The following is a 21,278-nucleotide window of genomic DNA, read 5'->3' as shown; positions in this document are numbered from 1 at the left end:
TGCGTTTTCCCCAGGCAAGATTTTGTGAATGAGACCATTAGCCCCCTGAGGTGTCATGGAGAGATGTTTGCCCAGATCCATGGTCAACCTGCAGGCTAAGGAAAAACAAAACAAACAAACAAACAAACAAACAGGAAAACAGCTGTTTCCGAGGGCACGACACAGCTGGAAATAGGAGTGAGAAAAGCACAGGGGCCAGAGCAAGAATGCCTGCCCTGCTCAGAACTGTCTGCAGCTGGTATCCCAGGCAGGGGGGGAGCAAGGAGTAAGATTTCTTTAGGGACTACAAAGTCAAAAAGACTAAAATTTTTCTCCTCTTGCAACGATGCAGATGGTGACAGTAAAACTCCCCCTTAAGCTGGTGCTGTGGGTTGGGTGGGAATGAAGCGGGGTTTGCAGGTGAATATAACTTCTTGAGTGTATTCGTTATCAAAGCAGAACCCCGATGGGACTCTTCAGTGTGATTTCTCCCAGCAGCTCGCTACTGCCTCCCCCACCAAACATTTAGTGCGAATTCAAAATGAAGGTTTGTGCAGAGCCAGGCACGCAGCCCCGTGGATGTCTGTGGAATTGATTCGTGTCTGTTAAGAAAGGTAGTGAGGGCTGACTCCTTCCTGGAATGTACTCACATGCTAAGTGTCTTTCGGTGATTAATTGTTCTGTTCTCTAGGATTTAAAAACTTGCCTCTTGAGGACCAAATTACCCTCATCCAGTATTCTTGGATGTGTCTATCATCATTTGCCTTGAGTTGGAGATCGTACAAACATACGAACAGCCAATTTCTCTACTTTGCACCAGACCTAGTCTTTAATGAGTAAGTACCTATTAATTAGCTCTCATAAAACAAACTGCAGAATTATTCGTTATGCTGTTTTTTAAAAATTATCTCTATGCCAGATGTACAAGTGTGAAAGAATCTACTGAAACGAGCATTTTTTAAGGGTTATCGGAAATTGAATTTTGAAAACTTAAAAAAAAATCACTCTTTATAGTTCTGTGCCATACACATAGAGTCTGAGTGTCAATAATAAATCAGTATGTGGAACTCTTACATCATGTATGTGGGAATTGTCCCAAGAGAAAGCCATCCAGTTGGCTCTGAGGCTCACCTGGTACAAGGCCATGATTAATAGAAAGCAATCTCTTTGGTATCTGCTCCAGTTGGAAAGAGGCTCGTTTCTAGGAAATGTGAATATTTAAAGTGCCAGTTTTTGAAAGCGTCATAGAACGGTTCTTTTGTTAACTGTGCACAGCTGCTCGATGTGTTTTCACGACAATCATGATTACCCTTCCTTCCGATCATAAAAGAAGCCAAAACCTTCTTCTGCAGTGAAACATTTTTTTGTTTTGTTTTTGTTTTCTGATGCATTTTTAAAGGCCGAACAGATTTTAGCAGATTCTTTCCTTTGGCTATGAATGCCTTCCCATTTTAAGTTTACGTTTTATTGGTGTTTGCATTTCACATTAGCACATTTCTTGTGTGTTTACATTCGGCAATGCCTCTTTGTAATTGTTGGGTCAAAAAATATTTAAGGGAACACCGGAATTATGATAGCAACTACAGGCATCCTCCAACAGCGGGCTTTCTCTGGAGACGAGCATGTAGAGACTTCTAGAATGAGGGTATCAGATGACAGATGCGGGTGGTAGAGGAGAGAAACATCATCCCACAGTAATGCCTGTGGTCATCTGCTCATGTGGTCTGCCAGCACAACTATTTTGTTCCAGAGAGAGCGTAAGAACATCATGGGTTCTTGAGACAGCTCCACTGTGTCAAGAGATCAGAATAATCCTAGTGTGGCATAAAGTTTCACCAAAAGTAAAGCCAAAGAGCCGGCACGCACATTTTAAATTCACTTGTCTTTCCTCAGTCATCAGCTGATATTGCTAAATAGTAAGCATCCAGGTCTCTCAGTGCCACCGGAAGGTTTTGATTGGCTTTTGTGCATTTGATTTTGTTTGAACGGAAGATCAACATGATCTGCCTAATCTTCCTAAGAACGTATATCCCATTTTCATAAAATGTAAAATTTGCCACTGAAGAGAATACTCTGATGTTTGTGCTATTTTATAGCCATCACCAAACTCTACTGCCAGCACTTTTTTTTATGATCCCATGCTGATATTCCAAATACTCTGGGTGATTATTCTTCAATTACCGCAGTCTGAATTCCTAGGACTACGAGCTTTCCTGGCTTCTAGACACCTTATAGGCATGCAATCATGCATTGCTTGTCTTTTTGTGCCTGGCTTATTTTCATTAAATGTATTGTCCGTGCTTACCCACACGGAAGCGTGTCTTCAACTTCCATTCCTTTTTTATGGCTGAGCACTATTCTCTTATTGGTATGTAGCTGGTCCTCATCATTTATGTGTTCTCTCTCTGTGGATTTGCCTAATTTCAATCTCATCAAGACACACACAGTATCTTATCCGTCATCCATGGCGTAGGTAGAATGCAAAATAAATCTCACTAGAGAGTGCCTTTCTGTTTCAGCTTTGAGACTGTGCGCAAGCCTCCTTTACGATTTCTATTTTCTGCTACATTCTGTGCAGCTTTGTGCTTTCCTTGGTAATGTCCCTCTTTAAAATGGCTAGAGTGCAGTGCTAATGTGCAGCCTGATGCCGCTGAGCTCAGCAAGGCTGGCATGGTGCCGCGTGGAGAAGGAAAGCGTCACACAGTCATGAGCTCCATCGCTGCCATGGGCTCTGTGCTGATGGTCCAACAGTGTGCATTAAATAATGTATCGGAACAGAAATGCACACAGAACAAGAGTACCTAGAGAGTAGCTGAGAGAGAGCATGCCCAGAGGCACAGTGGCTCCTGACCTTCAGTTTCCCCTTGTGGAATTGGCACCCTGATCACTGACTCTAATGTGTCCATAATCATGCCAACACTTTTTTCTTTGAATATTCACCCTGCTAACTATGACCATTCATTAAAGTTAGGCTTTACGTTTCTCTGGTGACTGGTAGTGTTGGGCTTTCTTGACTAGCCACTGGTGTATTCTTTGGAGAAGTGTTAGGTCGAGGCCATTTCCCATTTTTTACATTGATTATTATGTTGCTCTTTGGTCATAATCCTTTATTTATTTTGGATGTTAACTCTATGTGATTTGTAATTATTTACTCCCATCTGTTAGGTTTTTTTTTTTCTTTCAATTTTTGAAAGTAGAAAGTGTTTTGTTTACTATTTGTTTGTTGATTTTGGGATTGGGCTTCTGTAGCCCAAGCTAGCCTTATACTCAGTGTGAGCCTAGGATGACCTTGAACTTTTGATGCTCCTACCTCTGCCTCCTGAGTGCTGGGTTGTAGACATGCCACGGATTTATGTAGCACTGGGCATTAGATTCAGGACTTCATGCACACTAGGCAAAGCTAGTACAGAGGAAACACATGCCCACATGCCCACACACCCAACCCTTTCTAGTATTTTATGATGCACAGATGTCCTTTATGAAGTATAATACACCTGTTTCTTTTTGTGGCCTTTGCTTTTGAGGTCAAGTATTAATCTTAAAATGTATGCAACATCGGAAGACGAAATGTCCAACAAAGAAACCAAGAAGACTCCTTTTGAACACAGAAAATGAAAGAAAAAACACCTTATTTTAAAAGGGTTAGCTAGTCCCTAATATTGGCTTCAGACTGACAGAATCTTTTGTTGTTGTTTTTTTTTTTTTTTTCTGTCTAGCATCTAGCATTGAGCCTGGGGCATAATAGCTGCTCTGTAAATATTTGCCAGATAGATTAATTATTGAACAAATTAACCCACCAGTCTAGTAATTGGCCTGGAGGGGGTTTCAGAATTCATATTTCTGGTTACAGGAATGAAAGTTATGGTATAGATGTGTGATATGAAGCTGTGGTGTGTCTGAACAAAACTTTGTAGGTGGTTGCTTGTGCTGGCCTTTGAAATGAGTCTGACGATGCCTAATGATCTTATTCTTCAGCTACATATTAGTAATATTAAGCTGGAGGAGAGGTGGGAAATGGGGAAAAATAAAGGAAACATTATTTCCAATTTTTTCATTAAATTCTGAGGTGAAAATATGAGTTAATACTTTAGCATGGAACTTTTCTTATTATAAATTCAAAACTTTTTAGATATGTATTAAATGATTAATTATTCAACTCTACCTTGAAACAATACACTACGTATTGCTGCAGATCACTGCAACTATTCCAGCTTCTTATCAGTCCAACACACATATTAAAGCTCCCTCTTAAGCTTATAATGAAAGATTTTCCTTTTTCTTTTTTTTCTTTCTTTTTTTTTCTCCCCCTAAAATTAAGATTATGTATTTCATCAATTCCTTTTAAGTCTTGGCCAGTATTTTAAAATCAAATATTGAAGGCATATACAATCTCTCTCTAGTGGTGATATTTGTCATCTGAGCCTAGTGTTATTGTGGTACCAAGACTGTTGGGGAGAGCGGGGGTCAGGTGGGATTTAGTGCCGCCTCTCCAGCCTCTTCATGGGATGCAGATTGATCTTCAAGGAAGACAGGCCAGCTCGGCTAAGGTACCAGGAGTGAAGCCAATCCATACCTTCCTTCTACTGTGCTGACTGTGACACTGTACGCCATTTGAACAGACAGCTCAACAATCAATCACTTCATGTCCTGTTTCCATGGCGCTGTGAACCCCTTTATGTTCCTGGGTCACTATGGTTGCTGGGTCACTATGTTGATGCTTTCCAGTTGTCCTCAGTGATGGCCCTCCCCAGTCATCCTCCCAAAAAACAGTGTCTGCGGGTGCCTTGCACCCAACACTCTGAACTTCAAGAGGCCTGGCTGAGAGAGTGTCCGTGTGTCAGGAGTGTTTCTGTGCACAGTCCTCTGGTGCCGGGGGTGGCTGGAGTCATGATATGACTCCCTCACCCCAAATCACTGAGGTCCCAAGCCACTGGAGTAGGTATTACATCCAGTGACAAAATGGCAGGTCCTGCAGGTGGGGTGAATCTGGGCCAGCTTCCTCGGTACTAGCTTCTTCTAAGTGCCTTCCTCTGTCTGCCCTTTCTCCTTTCTAATAAGGATTTTATGGTTTCCAGTATGTAACCTTCCTTCCTTCTTCTTCTTTTTATCCAAGCCTGTCTTACACTCACACACATGCACACACACACACACACACACACACACACAGAGGCATGCACACACACAGGCATGCACCGACTGCCTTTTCATTTAGATAAAAGAACTAACATTTACTGAACCCCTCTCTTCTCTTCTTCTTTCTTTAACTTCTGGGTAGGATGAAGAGCCTGCCTCTTCTCTTTTTAGTGTACCTGTGAAAATCTCAGCTCAACAGCAGCTAGAGAGCCAAGTAAGTAGTCTGGTTATTGAGATGGTGGGCCGTTGCCCAGTGTCTGCTATCCACTAGTCCTTTTCACACATACCTGGTTCTCAGAGATGGTTGAGTTTGAGACTCTCAGAGGAAATGTGGTATTTGTAGAAAGTGGTCAGCTGCTGCCCGCAGAGAACAAACATTGTCACTCAGAAATGGGATTCATCTTTGCCACAAAAGTAGACTAGAGTAGGATTATGCCTGAAGAGAGAGTTAGCAAAAAACTGCTCGGGGAACTTCTGCAAACAAGAAGCACTGTGCACATACGGGTCTTAGCTGCTTTCTCCCTGAAGCAACTCAAGGCTGAAAGGGTTTACTATGTAGTTCCTGACCAGCGGAGGACCAAGTGTGTAAATACGTGAGCCTATCCTACTGTGGGTGGTTCCCACGCAAGCCACAACAGCGCGTGTGAGGACACATGAAAGACAGGGGCGGTTCTCTGAGCAAAGCATTCCCTCCATCACCCTTAGTTTTTAAAACCTTTTTCCTTTCCTTTGATCAACCTATCATAATGATAAGAAATAAGAGTTAGAATTGGACATGGTGCCACACATCCCAGTCCTGGGGAAGCAGAAGCAGAGGAGCAAGAGTCCAAATGCCAGCCTAGGCTCCATGGGGAAACCCAGGCCAAAACAAACAAACAAACAGGAGACTGAGGCAGGTGCTCGGCCACACCAGACCTCTTTAAAGCTGGTTCATCTCTGTGTAAGTCTTTGGTGATTTCTGTACTGTCTGTACCTTGACTACTCCACAGAGAAAATATGCTTTTAAACATCAGTGGTGGTGTCTAACCTAGTGCTTTATCTGCCATTGTTACTCAGTAACTAATTTTGGTTTGTTGATAGTCTTTCTAGCATGAGCAGAAGTGAGAGTCCAGTGGAATTTAACCTGCTTTTGCATCCTTTCAACATCTCTGACCTTTGAAGCTGAGTCATTCCTGTAGACTTCATCTCAGTTTTACTTCAAGAATGCTCCTGCCCCTTCAGCATTGTTTACATGGTATCTCTTACTGCACTTGAGAAATTTCCTGAAGAGTTAATGAAGCTAAGTGATTTTGAGGAGAGGAGGAAATTAAGGCAAGATGAATATGAGATTGAACACAGTTGCCTGTAACTGTCCTGGGATCCTAGAGAGTGACAATGATGTAGCAAACACGGCCAGAAGCGCTACGTGCAGGCGAAGCACAGGCAGCCTGCTTCCACACCAATTTAAGATCATACATTATCCATAATGCGCTGTGCCTTAGATATTAGCATATTGCTTTTTTCAGTTAACATTCTCATAGGGCTTTGTTCTCTTCCGCTGAAAGCACTCTTACATATAAATAAAATCGCTAAGTTTCTTCACTGAAAACTTTATAGACAAAAACTATTTTCTCTGCAGCGATTCTGTTGCAGGGTTGGGTCAGGTGGCCAGGAATAAGTCAGTTAAAGCTGATGGCTTTGGGGCCTTTTGCAGAGGTGCGGTGTCCGTTCTTTTCAGTGTAATGTCGCATGCTCCTGTGTCTACAGACAGTAGAGTAATTTGGTGAAATAGGAACTTGTGCTACCCAGTTCCCACTTTGACCTTGTATTGCGGAATGTTCAGGAGTGGCCCACCCCCGGGGAGACAAGCACCTGTACGTAGATTTGGGCTTCTTCATTGCACTTCTGTTCTGCATGGGAGAGCCAGTCTGTGCTGTGCTCAGAAGACACTGTTACAGTCCAGACACAGCCTGTGGTAGTTCAGTGTCTTCACAGAGAAAAAAGCTCGCTAAAACGCTGGCATGGTGACTTATGCATTTCACCCCAGCTACTCTAGAGACTGAGGTGGGGGAGCACAAGTTTAAGGCCAGTCTGGGCTACACAGCAAGGTCAAAGCCATCCTGGACAACTTAGGAGGCTCAGTTTCACACTAAATATTATAAAGGTTTAGGCGTGTACCTCAGGGGTAGAGCACTTGCTAGCATGCAAAGTTCTGATTCAATTCCTTCTACTACAACATTTATTCATTTTAAAAAATTAATTCATTAACTAAAGAGTACTCTAGGCTCTTCTCCTATATAGGGGACAGGGTGTGAAGAGCAAAGATGATCATTTTTATGGAACTGACAAACCCTGGTTAAGGGAGACAGGTGAACTATGATGATACACAAAGCATTTCCTGCACTCTCGTCAGACATGTCTAGAATGGAAGGGAGTTCACATGGTTATCCCTTTTCTTTACGTTGTCCAGGAGAGTGAATCTGGTTGTCTTTCATCCCCCACCTTCGCCCATACGCCCAAACTCGTTTTATTAAGTGGGGTATGTGTAGGAGGGGCTCTGAAGAGGTGATTGTGTTTCCTTAGGTTCTGGCATTTTACTAGAAAGAAACAAATGAAGAGCCAGCGAGATCGCTCTGCAGGTGGAGGTGCATGCACTCGGCCTGAACATTTGAGTCTGGTTCTCAGATCCCACTGGGTAGGAGGAGAGAACCCACTCAGCAGAGTTGTCCTCTAACAACCCCACAGTATGCAGTGTGGGTACACTAACCTATCGTGTGTGTATGTTTGTGTGTATGTGCACGACCACACACACGTACATACTAAAATAAATACATAAATTCTTCTTGCTGACTACTTTGCTGCTGTCAGGTGAATGGCTTTGTTTTATAGCCTTCATTTCTCATCTGCTGTGTCAGAGGATTAGCAACCAGCAGTTCACAAACCTGCTGGTTCCAGGGCCTCTTTATCTCTGGAGCACAAAGACCTTTTCTTTCTAGAAGTTGTGTTTATTGATAGTTACAAGCAGAATTTTAGGACTATGGACCTGCCAATTTATTTAAAGATAACAACATGGGTGTGTATGTCAGGCAGCAGTAGAGCGCTGGCCTCGTATGCGTAAGGCCCTGGGATTAATCCCCAACACCACAAAAATAGGACGAAGATAACAAGCCCATTGCATTCTTATAAATAATACCACATAATCATTTTACAAAAGTAACCACTTTCCCCCCAAACATTAGGAGAGGAATATCATTTTGTCTTTTGTTTGTTTTGGTTTTGAAAAGTCGTTTCTTTAATCTGGCTCATATGGGAAGTAGTTGCTTTAAGCGTGTTTTCTGCATCTCACATTCAGTCTGCTGTGACTGGTTGTGTGAGGCCGACGCACGGATTTTAAAGATGCCATAAATGAATGCCCACTCACTTCCCTGGACATGAAATTGAGTGTCTTCATTACTCCGCTGAAATTTAAGAACATGGACGAGGCACTGGCTCAGCGGGGAAAGTGAGTGCCATGCAAGCATGGGAACTTGCGTTGGGATCCCTAGAGCCCACGTAAAGCCAGCTGTAATGGCGCACATCTGTAATGCCAGCACTCATACAATTGGATGGGAGACGGAGGCAGGAGAGTCCCCTTGCCTGGTGCGTGCAGCCAATGGACAAAGACCTGTCTCAAAACCGGGTGGAAAGCAATTTCTGCTAACTACACACACACACACACACTCCGGCTCACGTGGACACACACATATCGTCACCGTGCACAAAAATCATATACTCCTCAAAAAAGAATCCAAAAATGTCTGAGCAGTGGCTGGCAACTTTCCAGTCAGTAATAACTATGCAGAATATCTACAGCAATCAAAGCCTCACGGCGACTATGGCAAAAACTACAGAAGAGTAAATAATGCAGTCTCTTCTCTAGTGTCCCCCAGTATGGCTGACGAATTGCTGGACTCGTGACATAAGTGCATGAGTAGAGGACTGGCGTAATGAAGCCAAATGGCAGGTGACAAAGTTTCACAGGTGGGTGCTGCAGGAATAAAAAGGGAACATGGTCATTGTGAACTCTAGCGGCTGTCCCCCCACAGAGGACACCAGCCCACCCATGCTCGCAGCCTCATTTCCTTCTTTTCTATCTCTCCACATCACACTTTGTCTTTCCCATCTTTGTCTTTACAGCCCTTCACCATGTCTCTTGTACAGTAGAATGACATCATCAGATCTTGCATCTATTAAATAAAAACATTACAGAACATTATCTTAACTCTCAAAATAAGAATGACAGAGGTTTTGTAGGCTTTTCCAGATAGAAGATTACTGCCTGGGCAAAGTGGCTGTCTCACTCCAATAGAAGCAGTACATTTTGAGGTAAGATTGTTCCCCTAAATGGAAAACTTTTTCCTCAGAACACGACCCATCGTAGTCTTGAAATCATGGAAGCCTCCATTCTCAGCCTAACTCCATGGACTGATGTTGATTTATGGTTAGTTTTTCCCCATTGTTTATCTCAGTCTGTTTGTGCCACTATAGCAAAATGCCAAACATTAAGCAATCTATACACAACACAGATGTGTTTCTCGAGGTTCTGGAAGTTGCACTGTTCAAGACGAAGCCAACAGCAGGATTGGCGTCCCATGAGAGGGCTTCTTTTGCTTTCCCAGTGCACTCTGTGGTTGCTTCCAAACAGCAGTACTTCCCAGGAGAACGGTTGCTGTGCCCCACAAAGGTGTCCAAACTTGCCCTGACAACTTGACAAAGACCTCATTGTGCTTTGAATGTGAAATGTCCCACGTGGGCTTGTGTCCCAACTGGAGACCTTGAGTTGGGGCCTAACTGGAAGAAGTACATAGGCTCACTTCGTTCCCCCTCTCTCTGCTTCCTGACAGTGGAAGCAGTGTGACCAGCCTGGGTTTCTATACTCCTTCGCTAGGCCTTCCCTGATAGCATAGTCTGTAAGCCAAAACCAACCCTTTCTACTTTAAGTTGTTTCTTGTCAGGTGTTTATTCGTAGCAAATGCAAAGAGAAAAGTAACTAGTACAGCCCCGAATGGCATGATTTAGACCTGTGCCATCACACTGGCAGGGAAGTTGGGGCACAGGAACTGGGAGCGGGCCACGGTCACAGGACCCATTGTCTCGGCAAGTGTCCTTGGCATTTGATGGCCGCGTCCGTGCACACCCAGTTCTCTGTGTGGAACCTCACAATGAAGAAGGGGTTTTCCTTACAATCACCCCTCCTTCCAGCCAAACTGCTGTAAACTGCCGGCCCGAGACCTGCCTGGGAGACACAGGAAACTGACACATTAGAAATCCTGGTCTTCACACGTTGCTTTTAGACATCAAAGAGCAACAACACAGCCCTCGGTTCTGACTTTCGGGTTAAGGGGAAGATTAGAAAACGCCAGCTGCATATCTCCCGCCATCCTTACTAGTGATTTTGTATAAACAGATAAACCGAATAAACACTGAGGCTATGCCCTGATGAGCTCTGTGTGGCATCATGCAATATGCATGTCTTATGGGAAATGGATGTCATGGCTGGTGTAGTGTCTGGGTGGCATCACACTCCTTTCACCCCGTAATGAATGATGCAGTTGTTCATAATGTCCTGAACAAAATCTACTCGGTGACAGATGTTCAGAATCAGTAATAAGAGGGGACACATGACCAACGTCTAATAAATTAATTGAGTTGAACATTCTTTTTTTTATACTCAAGCAGACAATGCCATCAGCTTTTGTAGAATAACTGAAACAAAGGAAGGTCTTCTTCATCTAGAGTTATGATGCCCTAGGACCCTGTTTGATTACCAGATTTACTGACAGCTCTGGAAACAGAGCTTGGCTCTTGGCTTGTTTTCTTCAGCTAAGACTTTCCCAGAAAAGGAAGTCAGTGACCCTGTGACAGGCAGAGTTGCTGTAGGGCTTGTCCTGACCCTAACCCCAATCACCAGTCACCTCTGCGAGGCTTCACGGCACTGCCCCCGGGGAGACACTGCACTGCCGCTTCACCAGAGCAGATGTCCTTCTCACAGGCCAGGGCCGAGGTGCTAGCACCCAAGGCCTTGGCTTCATTAGGCCGCCTCTGCCAGGAGCTGGTGGATACAGACCTGGACGGCGGCGAGGGAAACTGTTTCATCCTCACTTTTTTCCTAAGTAGTCTAGTTAACATTCATAAGTTGGCTGTTAACTTTGTTCGCATTCTGTGCTTTCAATAGTGATTGGGTAAAATCCCTGCCTTTTATGCCTTTTACGTTTCCCATTTACAAGTAAATAACTAGAGTTACTTACAAGTAAGTAACTAAATGACTTCTTCATATCCACAGGGTGTCTGTGTGAGGGAAAACTAGCCACTGAACTTTCTCACCTTCTATTAGCATCTACATCCTATAAAAAGATGTGGTAATTGAAAATGAACTAGTCAGTCAGTTGCTTTTTACCTGCTTTCTATGTACCCTGTTGTCCCTTCATGGCCAAGAGGAGATCAGAAAGGGATCTCCATGGATACCAGATCTACAAGAGTAAACCGACACACACCCTCCCTCACCCTTCAGACCTCCTTTAGATACTTTCTGGCTGAAGCCATTGGGATGGTGGGGAAATAATTGTGCTACTGTATTTCCCACTAAATAACAACAAGAAAAAGTCTCTACATGTTTGCTTCAGATGCAAGTGGTGTTGATATTTTAAAATTTTATTTATTCACTTTACATTCTGATTGTAGCCCCTCCTCTCCTCCCAGTGATCCCCACCCCACATGCACGCATGTATTTTCTCCTCTCCTTCTCCTCAGACAAGGGGGAGGGCCCCTGTGGGTACCATTGCCCTGGCACATGATGCACCTTGGTTAGCTTATGTAAAACCGTGTATGTAGCAGCCCGACTCTGTGGTAATATGAGGTAACAAGTCTTAAGCCAGTGAGCATTTATTAGGTGCTGAGCACTCTCTCCTGTGTTTTAGAACTGCAGCTCTGGGGCTGGCCTCCCTCAGTTTAGTTTAAACCTTAAAATAACTGTTGCCTCCAAGAGTCCACTTAACCTCCTAAGAAGTGTTTTGGAATAAGTAAGCTACTATGGTCAGGTTCATGATGAGAGTGAGGATAAACTCCCCTCCCAAAGAAAAGTCAAAAGCAACATCAGTTTGCTACATGGTAAAGTGTCCAGTCAGTTCCTGCTGGAGGGGGATCCCTGCTGCCTGTGGGAGCAGAGCGCTGGTGAGTTGCCAAGTGGTCAGACCCGGCTGCTGTCAGATGATGATCTGGGATTCTCTTGGACCTTCACTGTTCTGATGGTCACCTCACCATACTGCGGCTTATCCGGCCACTGACCTCACAGACAAGCGTACCTCCACAACGCTGGAAGTGACCCTGAGAAGCTGCTCAGAAATCACCTTTTTCAAGTTAGTTACATTGGTAGTGGCTGGGGAGGGCACAGCTGAAGGAATACAGCACCAGCTTCTGCTCAGCATTTGTGTGATGCGGTTCCCGTTACCCCAAATTTACATTTTGTAAAACCTGAGGTTTTGCAGGTAGCTAAGGCTGCATGCTTTCTTTCTTGTACCCCAAGCTAGCGTGCTACCTGGAAGGAATCACTGGTTATTTTATCTATTGGTGTGGGTGCATAATCGTGTGCATGTCTCTGAAGGCCAAGACTTCAGGCGCCACCATTTCTTATGAAGTGTGTGCCTCGTTTTTTGAGGCAGGAACTCTTACTGTTCTAAGTTCTCCAACTTGTCTAGGCTGTCTGGCCAGCAGGCCCCAAGCTTCTTTTTGCCTCTCTGCCTTCCCAGCACTCAGATTAAGAGTATGTGCCACCAGACCTGTGCTTTGTTTTTGTTGTTTTAATTTTTTTGCATGTGGTCTGCGGGTCAGACGCTGGTCCTCATGCTTACAAGGCAAGTACTTTGCCAAATGAGCTGTTGAGAATTTTAAAGCTGTAGTATGAGTGAATGTTTTTTTTAATGTCATGTGTAATATTTATGGGGGGAAAATCCCAAACACTTTTCTCCCTACACTCCCATGACTGTCAGTGGGACGTGACAACGGAAACGTCACCAGGCCTCTTCTAGTTTTGTGTCATGTATTATTTGTAATTATCATCCATTGAAGTCAGTGAAAATTGAGGTGCTAAAATCCAGTGACAGTTTTATGAAAACATATCTCTTTTGGGACATGAATTTAGGTGAAGAAGAACCACTGGGTTGGCTTCTAACTAGTTGTAGAACACTCTATGGGAGGTTAATGGAGAACAAATGAATGTCCTAAGGACCACTGGGTTGCAAGTCTCTCTCCAAGGGAAGTCCAGAAAAGCAAGCGTAGGTAGAATTCGCACAGTGATCCTGGCCCTGACAGCTGGCCTCCACCACTGCAGGTCGCTTCTACACCCAAGGAGCGAACATCAGGAGCACAACTAGCAAGAGTGCCTCGTCTGGTTCTTGTTTGTCAGTTCAAGAACAATCTCTTGATGACCACGGTGGTGGGGAGAAATGGCAAACTTGAATACTTTTAAGATTCAAATTGAAGTAATTTTTATTCTCATTAAGATTTGGAGGGAGGGACTATTTTTGATTGCTAGTTGTGTGTGTGTGTGTGTGTGTGTGTGTGTGTTTTAATGACAAGCACGAGTCAGGAGCCATCTGTTACACTGTCCGCAGAGCAGGATGTTCGATTTGTCCCAACCTGATGATGTAGTATGCAGTGTCCCAGTCTGCTGAGATCGAGTTATCTGACTCACTGTTATGAGGCCAATGCTGCCTCATGACGACACACCGCACTTGGTCCCAAAGGCAATTTCCTGAAATTATGGCTGGCTACTAGAAAACCAAATGTCCTTAATGGAGGGCCTGTTTGTAAGAGTCCAGAAACTCCAGGGTGTTCACCCAGCCTCAACAGCTCAGCTAGCAGAAGCTTAGATTCACCATCACTGTAAGATGCTTTTTTACAGCTCACCTCCCATCATTTGAACATGTGCCGTGTGAAAGCCGGTCACGGGATGGCCTGTGTCCTGCTCTTGAATAGGGCGGAGAGCCCAGTGTGGGCAGTCAGCTGGGTTTACCGCAGGGTTGACTCTGGAGTACTTCAGTTGTCTTTTTGCAGCGCTTCCCAAAGCCCTGTCCTGCACGCCTTAGAGGTGTGCAGGTGAGAAGACAGGTCAGTGCGCTCTTGCTGAAGGGTGTGGAGGAACAGCACTGTCGTTCTTTTCCTCAGGCCTGCGGCTGGTGGAGCTGGCGAGCCTGTCCTTAGGCCTTTAGAACATCAGCCAGCGAGACAGGGTTACACGAAGTAAATGGCAGGAGAGTGAGCCATGAAAGTGTTTTCTTCTTCCCCATAGAGCACCAGCACTGTAACAGACAGGCCTTTGGGGACTGTTTCTGGGTGACCTTTTGTAACCGTGGTTTATTGAAGAACTTTTACCTCTCCTGCTTTCTAAAAGCCTTGAGTGCAGCTTGCATTAAAACACACGTATGGTAACACGGAGGACTGACAACATGGAAAGGCAAAGGCAAGCTGTGAAAACGAGAAGAGAGATGTTGGTGTCTTATAAAAGAAGAGACTATAAACCCTCAGCCCTCACAGAAGCTGCACAATTTCAGTTTCATAATTTCTGTACAGTAAGATGATGATTTAGAAAGAGTCATTTTTCCCCAAAACTTGGTAGGATTGAAAATACATATGAGACTTGCCATCTTGATGCTTCATGTGTTCAGCTCGGGGGAGTAAAATACAGTTGCATCACTGTGCAAGTAATAACAGAATTTTCTCACCACATGAAGCTGACGCTGTGTCTCTCATTGTCACCAAGGCCCTGTTCTGCTTCCCATGAATTTGACTACTCAGAACCCCACACTGGTGAAAACATACGGTGTTTATCACTAGTGAGTGACTTATTTTACTTGCTGTACAACATAAAGATCCGTTCACGCTGAGCCAGACAGATGGTTAAGAGCCCAGATACGATTCTCAGCACCTCAGCCCGTCAGCGCACCATCATGGATAACTCCACTTCCTCTGGCCTCCATGAGCTGAACTCAAATGCATATACCCACTTGTATGCAGCATATGCTTACACACATGCACGTGTCCACACAAACAATAATAACAATAATAATAATGTAAATATTTTGAAGAGTCATTCATGTGACACAGCATGAAGGAATTTCCTTTTCAAAGCTGAATAATATTCTGTTATGTACATGTACCTCATTCTATATATCCATTCTTCTGTTGATGGACACTTGCGTTCCCTCCACCTTTTGGCTACCATGAATATTGCTGCCATGAGCGTGGGTGTACACGTGTTTTCAGTTGATATACTATCAAGTCTTACAGGATCATTTAAGTAAAATTTAACTTTAAGAAGCTTTTTCTACCCGAGCATGGTATCACAGGCCTTCAGTTCCTTGGGGGGCAAGGCATGCTGCAGGCCTGCCTGGCCCACATCGTGAGTTCTAGGCCAGTTGGGGCTACACAGTTAGAAGACCCTGTCTCAACAAAAAGGAAAGAAGTTTTTCCAGGCCCAAGTTTAAGATCAGTATATCATAGTTCTCTTGTAAGGAGGATGGTAACACCATCATCACCACTATTACCACCACCACCACCACCATCAGCACCACCACCACAATCACCATCACCATCACCATCATCACCACCACCATCACCACAACCATCATCACCATTACCACAACCACCACTACCACCATCACCACCACCACCACCATCACCACCACCACCACCACCATCACCACCACCACCACCACCACCACCACCATCACCATCACCACCACCTCCACCATCACCACCACCACCATCACCACCACCTCCACCACCACCACAGTGGAAGTCGTCCCTGGCAGCTGCATGGCAAACAAGCAGAGCTCTTTCATAAAGGTTGTTTCTAGGGACAGAGTTCCATTCCTTACTGTTCCCATCTTTGTGATTTCTTAACTTTCTAGGGAGCTGCCTGAATGTCAGGAATAGCACCCAGGAGACGGTTAAATGGGTGTTATATGTCCACCTAAAATGTGCACCTCAAAGGTAGCCCAGATGAGCCTGTGGTCAGTGTGGTTCAGAAGAGAAACTGCTAGTAAGAGTCTGGGAAGGCGGGTGGAAAGCGCACGCACATACCCACGCGTATGCTGTGCACACTCATGCATCTCACACACACACACACGCCCACCCTGGAAGGACCTAGCTGGGATCGTCCTCCGAAAGGTCATGCAGGGGCAGCCTCTGCAAGCCATCACGAGCTTCTGAGGCCCGCAGGCGCCTGGAGCTGGGAGGGTCCTGCAGCTTGGCTGAGCAGATACATACATGTGTCATGGTTGAACAAAACTGTGATTCTGAGACTGTCGTTCCCATCAGTAGCTACCAGATGGACATCTACGTAGAGGAATGACGTAAAGATCTACGTAGGGATCTTAAGCTTGTTTTTTAGTTGGATAAGACCATACCTGGCTATCAAAACCAGAATGCTTCATTGAACCTACTATTCAATTGATTCTGCCCGTAATACAGGATAGCAAGTACTGTTGAGATAAAAGAGCAAGAGTGTGCCGCATTTCTCATTGCTTGAGAGTTTCTTACGTGCACCACGTGTGTTTTGATCAAGTTCACTCCCAGTTCCTTTCCTTCCAAACCCCCCATATCCCCCTACCACTTATGTCTCCAAACTTCATATGCGTGGTTTTTATTTGCTTATATTTGTTTTTGTTTTTGTTTTTTCAAGACAGGGTTTCTCTAGGGAGAAACCTGGCTGACCCTGGCTGTCCTGGACTGTCCTGTATGACCCTGGCTGTCCTGGAATTCGCTCTGTAGACCAGGTTGGCCTCAAACTCACAGAAATCTGCCTGCCTCTGCCTCCCAAGTGCCGGGAATAGCGGTGTGGACCATCACACCCAGCCAATGCTTTGTTTTTTAAGCCCACTGAGTCCATTTAGTATTTCCTGTACGTCCCTGGGTATAGGACCACCTGCTGCAGCCTGGGTTCCTCTCAGGGACCCATTCCTGAAGGAACTGAGTCTTGAACCAGGAAATAGTAATTAGTTCCAGGTCATCCTTTGGAATACTTGAATTTCAAAAGATTATAAACCATATAATACCACAAATACATAATTTTATGCATAAAATAGATGAGAGATCATTTTAATAATAGGTAGCCAGAAACAGTAAGGAAAATAAAAAAATATGTAAGTATTTAAACACAGATGTCCAAATTTTTTAGATATGCATTAACACTAGTCGGTTTATAGGCAAATTATATGAATTTTAACTACTCTACCCACCCTGATTTTAAGGGGCTTTGTTTAATCCCTACTACTATTATAGAAGAAAACTTTTCTAACTCAAATTTTCTTAAAGTAACAACAACAAAAACATTGTCTCACTGTGAATATTCACTTTTTTTCCAAGTGGCGTTCAAGTGGGAGGGGCTGGGTCATGTGATGAAACACCTCAAAGCTAGTGTGGTTTTAGGTAGGTGACGTGGGTGTCCGGAGAGAGGACGGGTGAAGCTACAGCTGCAAGTTTGGGACTAGTTTCCCAGCTGGCGAAGTGCTTTTGAGTAATTCCCCAGCCTGTGGGCACGGCAGAGCACATCCGCACTCCTGACCTGCACGTAGGACCACACACCTGCACGTGTGTGCTGGTACGTGTGTGGTCCAAGTTTTATGTTCATCAATGTGTTTAACCCAAGGGGCTAGAGAGATTGCCCAGTGGCAAACAGAGCACTTTCTGCCCTTGCAGAAGCCCGGTTTTTCTTCCTCCCACACGCAGGAGCTCACAACCATCTGTGACTTCAGTTTCAGGGGATCTGCTGCTTTCTTCTGGCTTTTTTCTTTCTTTCTTCTGATGCTTTCTTTCTCCGTGGGCACCAGGCACACACTTTGTGGGAATGCACCCACACAGGCAAAACATTCGCACTCATCGAAAGTAAACATAAAACTTTCTTAACGTTCTAATCCGAGATTCTTAGGCTTGGATCTGGCTCTCTGTGCCCATTTGAGGAGCTGTATTTGCACACTTCCGGTTTATCTTGTTTCACACCTGAGAAGATGCATAGGAAAGAGGGCCATGTGGAAGCATGTTAGTGCTTAGGAGTGAAAACAGTGGCTGCCAGCCCTTTCTTTACACGTGAGGCCCGGGAGTTCTTTGCCACCTCTACCTTAGTTCACTGTTCAAGGCTGTCTTTGAGTTCTCTATTTACTTTTCATTTTTAGAGGCAGGATACAGAGTTGCTTTTCTTTTCCAAAGTAGTCAAGTATAATCTTACTTGATGATACTTGATTATACTGTTCAAAACGAGATGAATAAAATTATATAGTAGAATCTTTCTGCAAAGGCACAGTGCCACATTAATACCAGGATCATGCCAAAATATTGTCCCTGCTTTCACCTATTTGGAAGGACCTTTCTGTACATTAAATCTGACTGTGCAAAGTAATGTGGTGTAGTTAGTGCATCTGTACAGGCTAGCCGGTCTTCATGGATTTCAAGCTATACTGAGGGCAACAGCTTCCCCCTTTGAAAACACAAAGGTTCTAGTACATAATGCAGAAGGAAAAACAATGTACGCATTGATTACAAAATGAGTGGCATGCTGAAGAGCTCTGTGCATTTGGATGACGGGAAGAGAGACTAGAAAGCTATTTGCTCTGGCCAACACTGCCTGAGACCTCAAGTAAAACATCGAGGTTCGGAGCACGGCTTCCTCACGTACGACATTGCTCATGCGCATCCTGCCAGGTCCTTACAAGACGTAATAAGAATTAGCGAGAAGTAACTCAACTCTTGTATGCAGGAACTCTCCCTGGGCACAGCCAGGAGGACTGGAAGGCTCTTTAACCAATAGTTAAAGGACGCTGTTCCAAACTGCGTGACAAAAATTGCTTTCTTTAGGTGTGCTGCCACGCGTGAGCCGTCTTGGGTGCTTTCAGGCAGGGTGACTCTGACCTTTGTTCTACGTTGTAGATATTGTGTTAACACACCTTCCTAACAAACGCTCTGACACGGAGGTGTTTACTTCTCCTGTTCAGCACTAGGCAAGTCACCTCTTCCTTGTGAACATCTGTGCTGTCTCTCCTCTTCCCTTGGTGTGTCAGCCTATATATAGAAGTGGTAATAATAAAATGGACTTTTTTTCTTGAACATACCTTTTAAGAATTTGATGCTTTCTTGGCTCATTTCAATCAAAATGACCACTGACTTCTCTAGAAATGTTTTCTATATATAACTTCCCAAGGTGCGTTATGCATTGGAAACACGAGGTATGTTATGCATTCTGAGGAGTGAAGATTCCAATGCAAGATCGGAATCTGAGGTTTGCCAGTGAGAAGCCTGTGTCTCAGAAGTCACAGGGCTGCAGGCCTCTGGAGCTGTGTGTCACTAGGCCCTGCATTCAAAGCCAAAAGTGTTTGCTCCCCTGTGGGGCAGGTAGGGTAGGACTGGAAACGTCCTGTCCTAAGGGTGCCTGGGAGGCTACTCAGTCAGTGAAGTGCTTGTCCACGCGCCAGAACCTGAGTCTGACTCCCAGGACCCTATCAGAGGTTTGCAGTGGTTGCTATAATGTTCATGCTGGAGAAGTAGAGATCGGTGGGTCCCTGGGACTGGCCAGCCAGCCTTAGCCTACACAGAAAGCTCCAGGCTACCGAAAAACCATGTCTCAAAAACACAAGTGATGGCGCCTTCCTCCTTAGGGTATCATGCTAAGCTTCCCTCTAATCTCCACACCAATGTGAACCCTCTCTCTCTCACACACACACAGAGACAGAGACAGAGAGTGAGAGAAAGACAGAGAGAGATTACATTATGAGGACACTTTCAGAAGTCAGTGTCAAGTTCAAATGGGCACCCCTATTTTATGGTCTCCTTAATGCCACCTTCTCTCCCCACTTTTTCTTCAAAAATGCCTAATTTCATCTGGGAGCCACTTAATCTTACTGTCTCTAAATTACGAATAGTCCCTCTGCTTCCCACTGCCATCATATGCAGATCTGCATGCCTTTGTTTCCTGTTTCTCTTTACTTCCCATTCCTTTTCCTTTCCTTTCTTCTTTTATCGTTAAATATATTTTGAGAAAAGTTGATGCCTAGCACTCGTCTTTCATTTTCTTTTTGACTTTTAAAATGCTTTGTTGAACATAGGTCCTTGTTTAAGAATCTTATAATTAACAGAATAATAGAAATGAACTAAGCCTGTCTCCCTTCTTAAACACACAAAAATTTTGCACAAAACAACCCTCTTAAATACATAGGCAATCTCAAAGGGAGGGGCAAGCAGAGCCAGAGAGATAGCTTGCTTAGTAAGTGCAGAGCTTTCTTTGTAAAGATGTGGACCAGTGTTCAATCCCCAGAACCTATGTGAAAAGCTGGGTATGGGGGTGCCCACCCGGAACCCAGGACTAGTGACTAGCAAGGAGAGGAAGGCAGATCTCTGACAGGTGCTGGCCAGTGAGCTGGGCCAATGAGAGGCCAAGTTTCCAACAGTGAGGTAAATGGAACCTGGGAAACAACAACTGAGGTTCTCTGTCCTCCACACTTGCACAGAGCGCTGAGGAGGAGGCGGTGCAGACATCTGCTTTAGAGGTGCACATTAGAACACATACACACACACACACACACATACGCACATGCCACACACATACACAAAGACATTCCTTCCATGTGCTAGAGACCCATGCACAAATCTAGTACTCTGCTACCAAGAGCAATAAAACTCAGCGACTCTTTGACTAGCCTGTAGACATGGCAAGGAAACAGAAAGGAATAAGGAACACAAGCCTGGACCACATCAAGTGGAGTCCAGATTTAAACTACACGAGTCCTACCAATAGCGCCAGGGCTGAGAAAATGGTGGTAAAAACTGGTCCAGAAGAGTGAAGCGCTTACACTCAAGGCAGTTTTCAGTGCCACAACTTCCCAGAGCATGGCTTCCACGAGCCAGTGCCCACACAGTTTCACACAGCAGACAGAGAATGCCAAAGCAATGCGTGCTAAGTGTGCTCCTGGCATCCTAAACCTGAACTCGAAAATCTGAAAGGAGCTGTAAGAGAAGCAAGCTGAAATGTCTGGTGGCATAATACCCGTAAGAGAATAAATGCCTTATGGGAAGTCACAGGTGTTTCTGAAAGAGCTAAGTAGAACATCTTCACTCCTTGATGTGGCAAACACGGCCACTGAGATTCAAGCCCGAGACCCAAG

At 44.6% G+C, this 21,278-nt stretch overlaps 1 protein-coding gene across 5 annotated transcripts in view; it reads left to right on the top strand.

Annotated features, from left to right (window-relative positions):
- The window catches only part of Nr3c2 (nuclear receptor subfamily 3 group C member 2), a 324,977-nt gene that overhangs the window by 267,307 nt on the left and 36,392 nt on the right, over nt 1-21,278 (top strand). For all 5 annotated transcript variants that reach the window (XM_055609002.1, XM_055609005.1, XM_055609003.1 and 2 more), the window contains one exon: nt 671-815. In XM_055609002.1, coding sequence (XP_055464977.1) covers nt 671-815 — 145 coding nt within the window. The remainder of the gene's footprint in view (nt 1-670; nt 816-21,278) is intronic.

Source organism: Psammomys obesus, unplaced genomic scaffold, assembly GCF_907164565.1.
Source record: "Psammomys obesus unplaced genomic scaffold, mPsaObe1.curated_primary_1811, whole genome shotgun sequence".
In the NCBI taxonomy this organism is placed as follows: Eukaryota; Metazoa; Chordata; class Mammalia; order Rodentia; family Muridae; genus Psammomys; species Psammomys obesus.
This window is presented reverse-complemented; position numbering and strand designations above follow the sequence as displayed.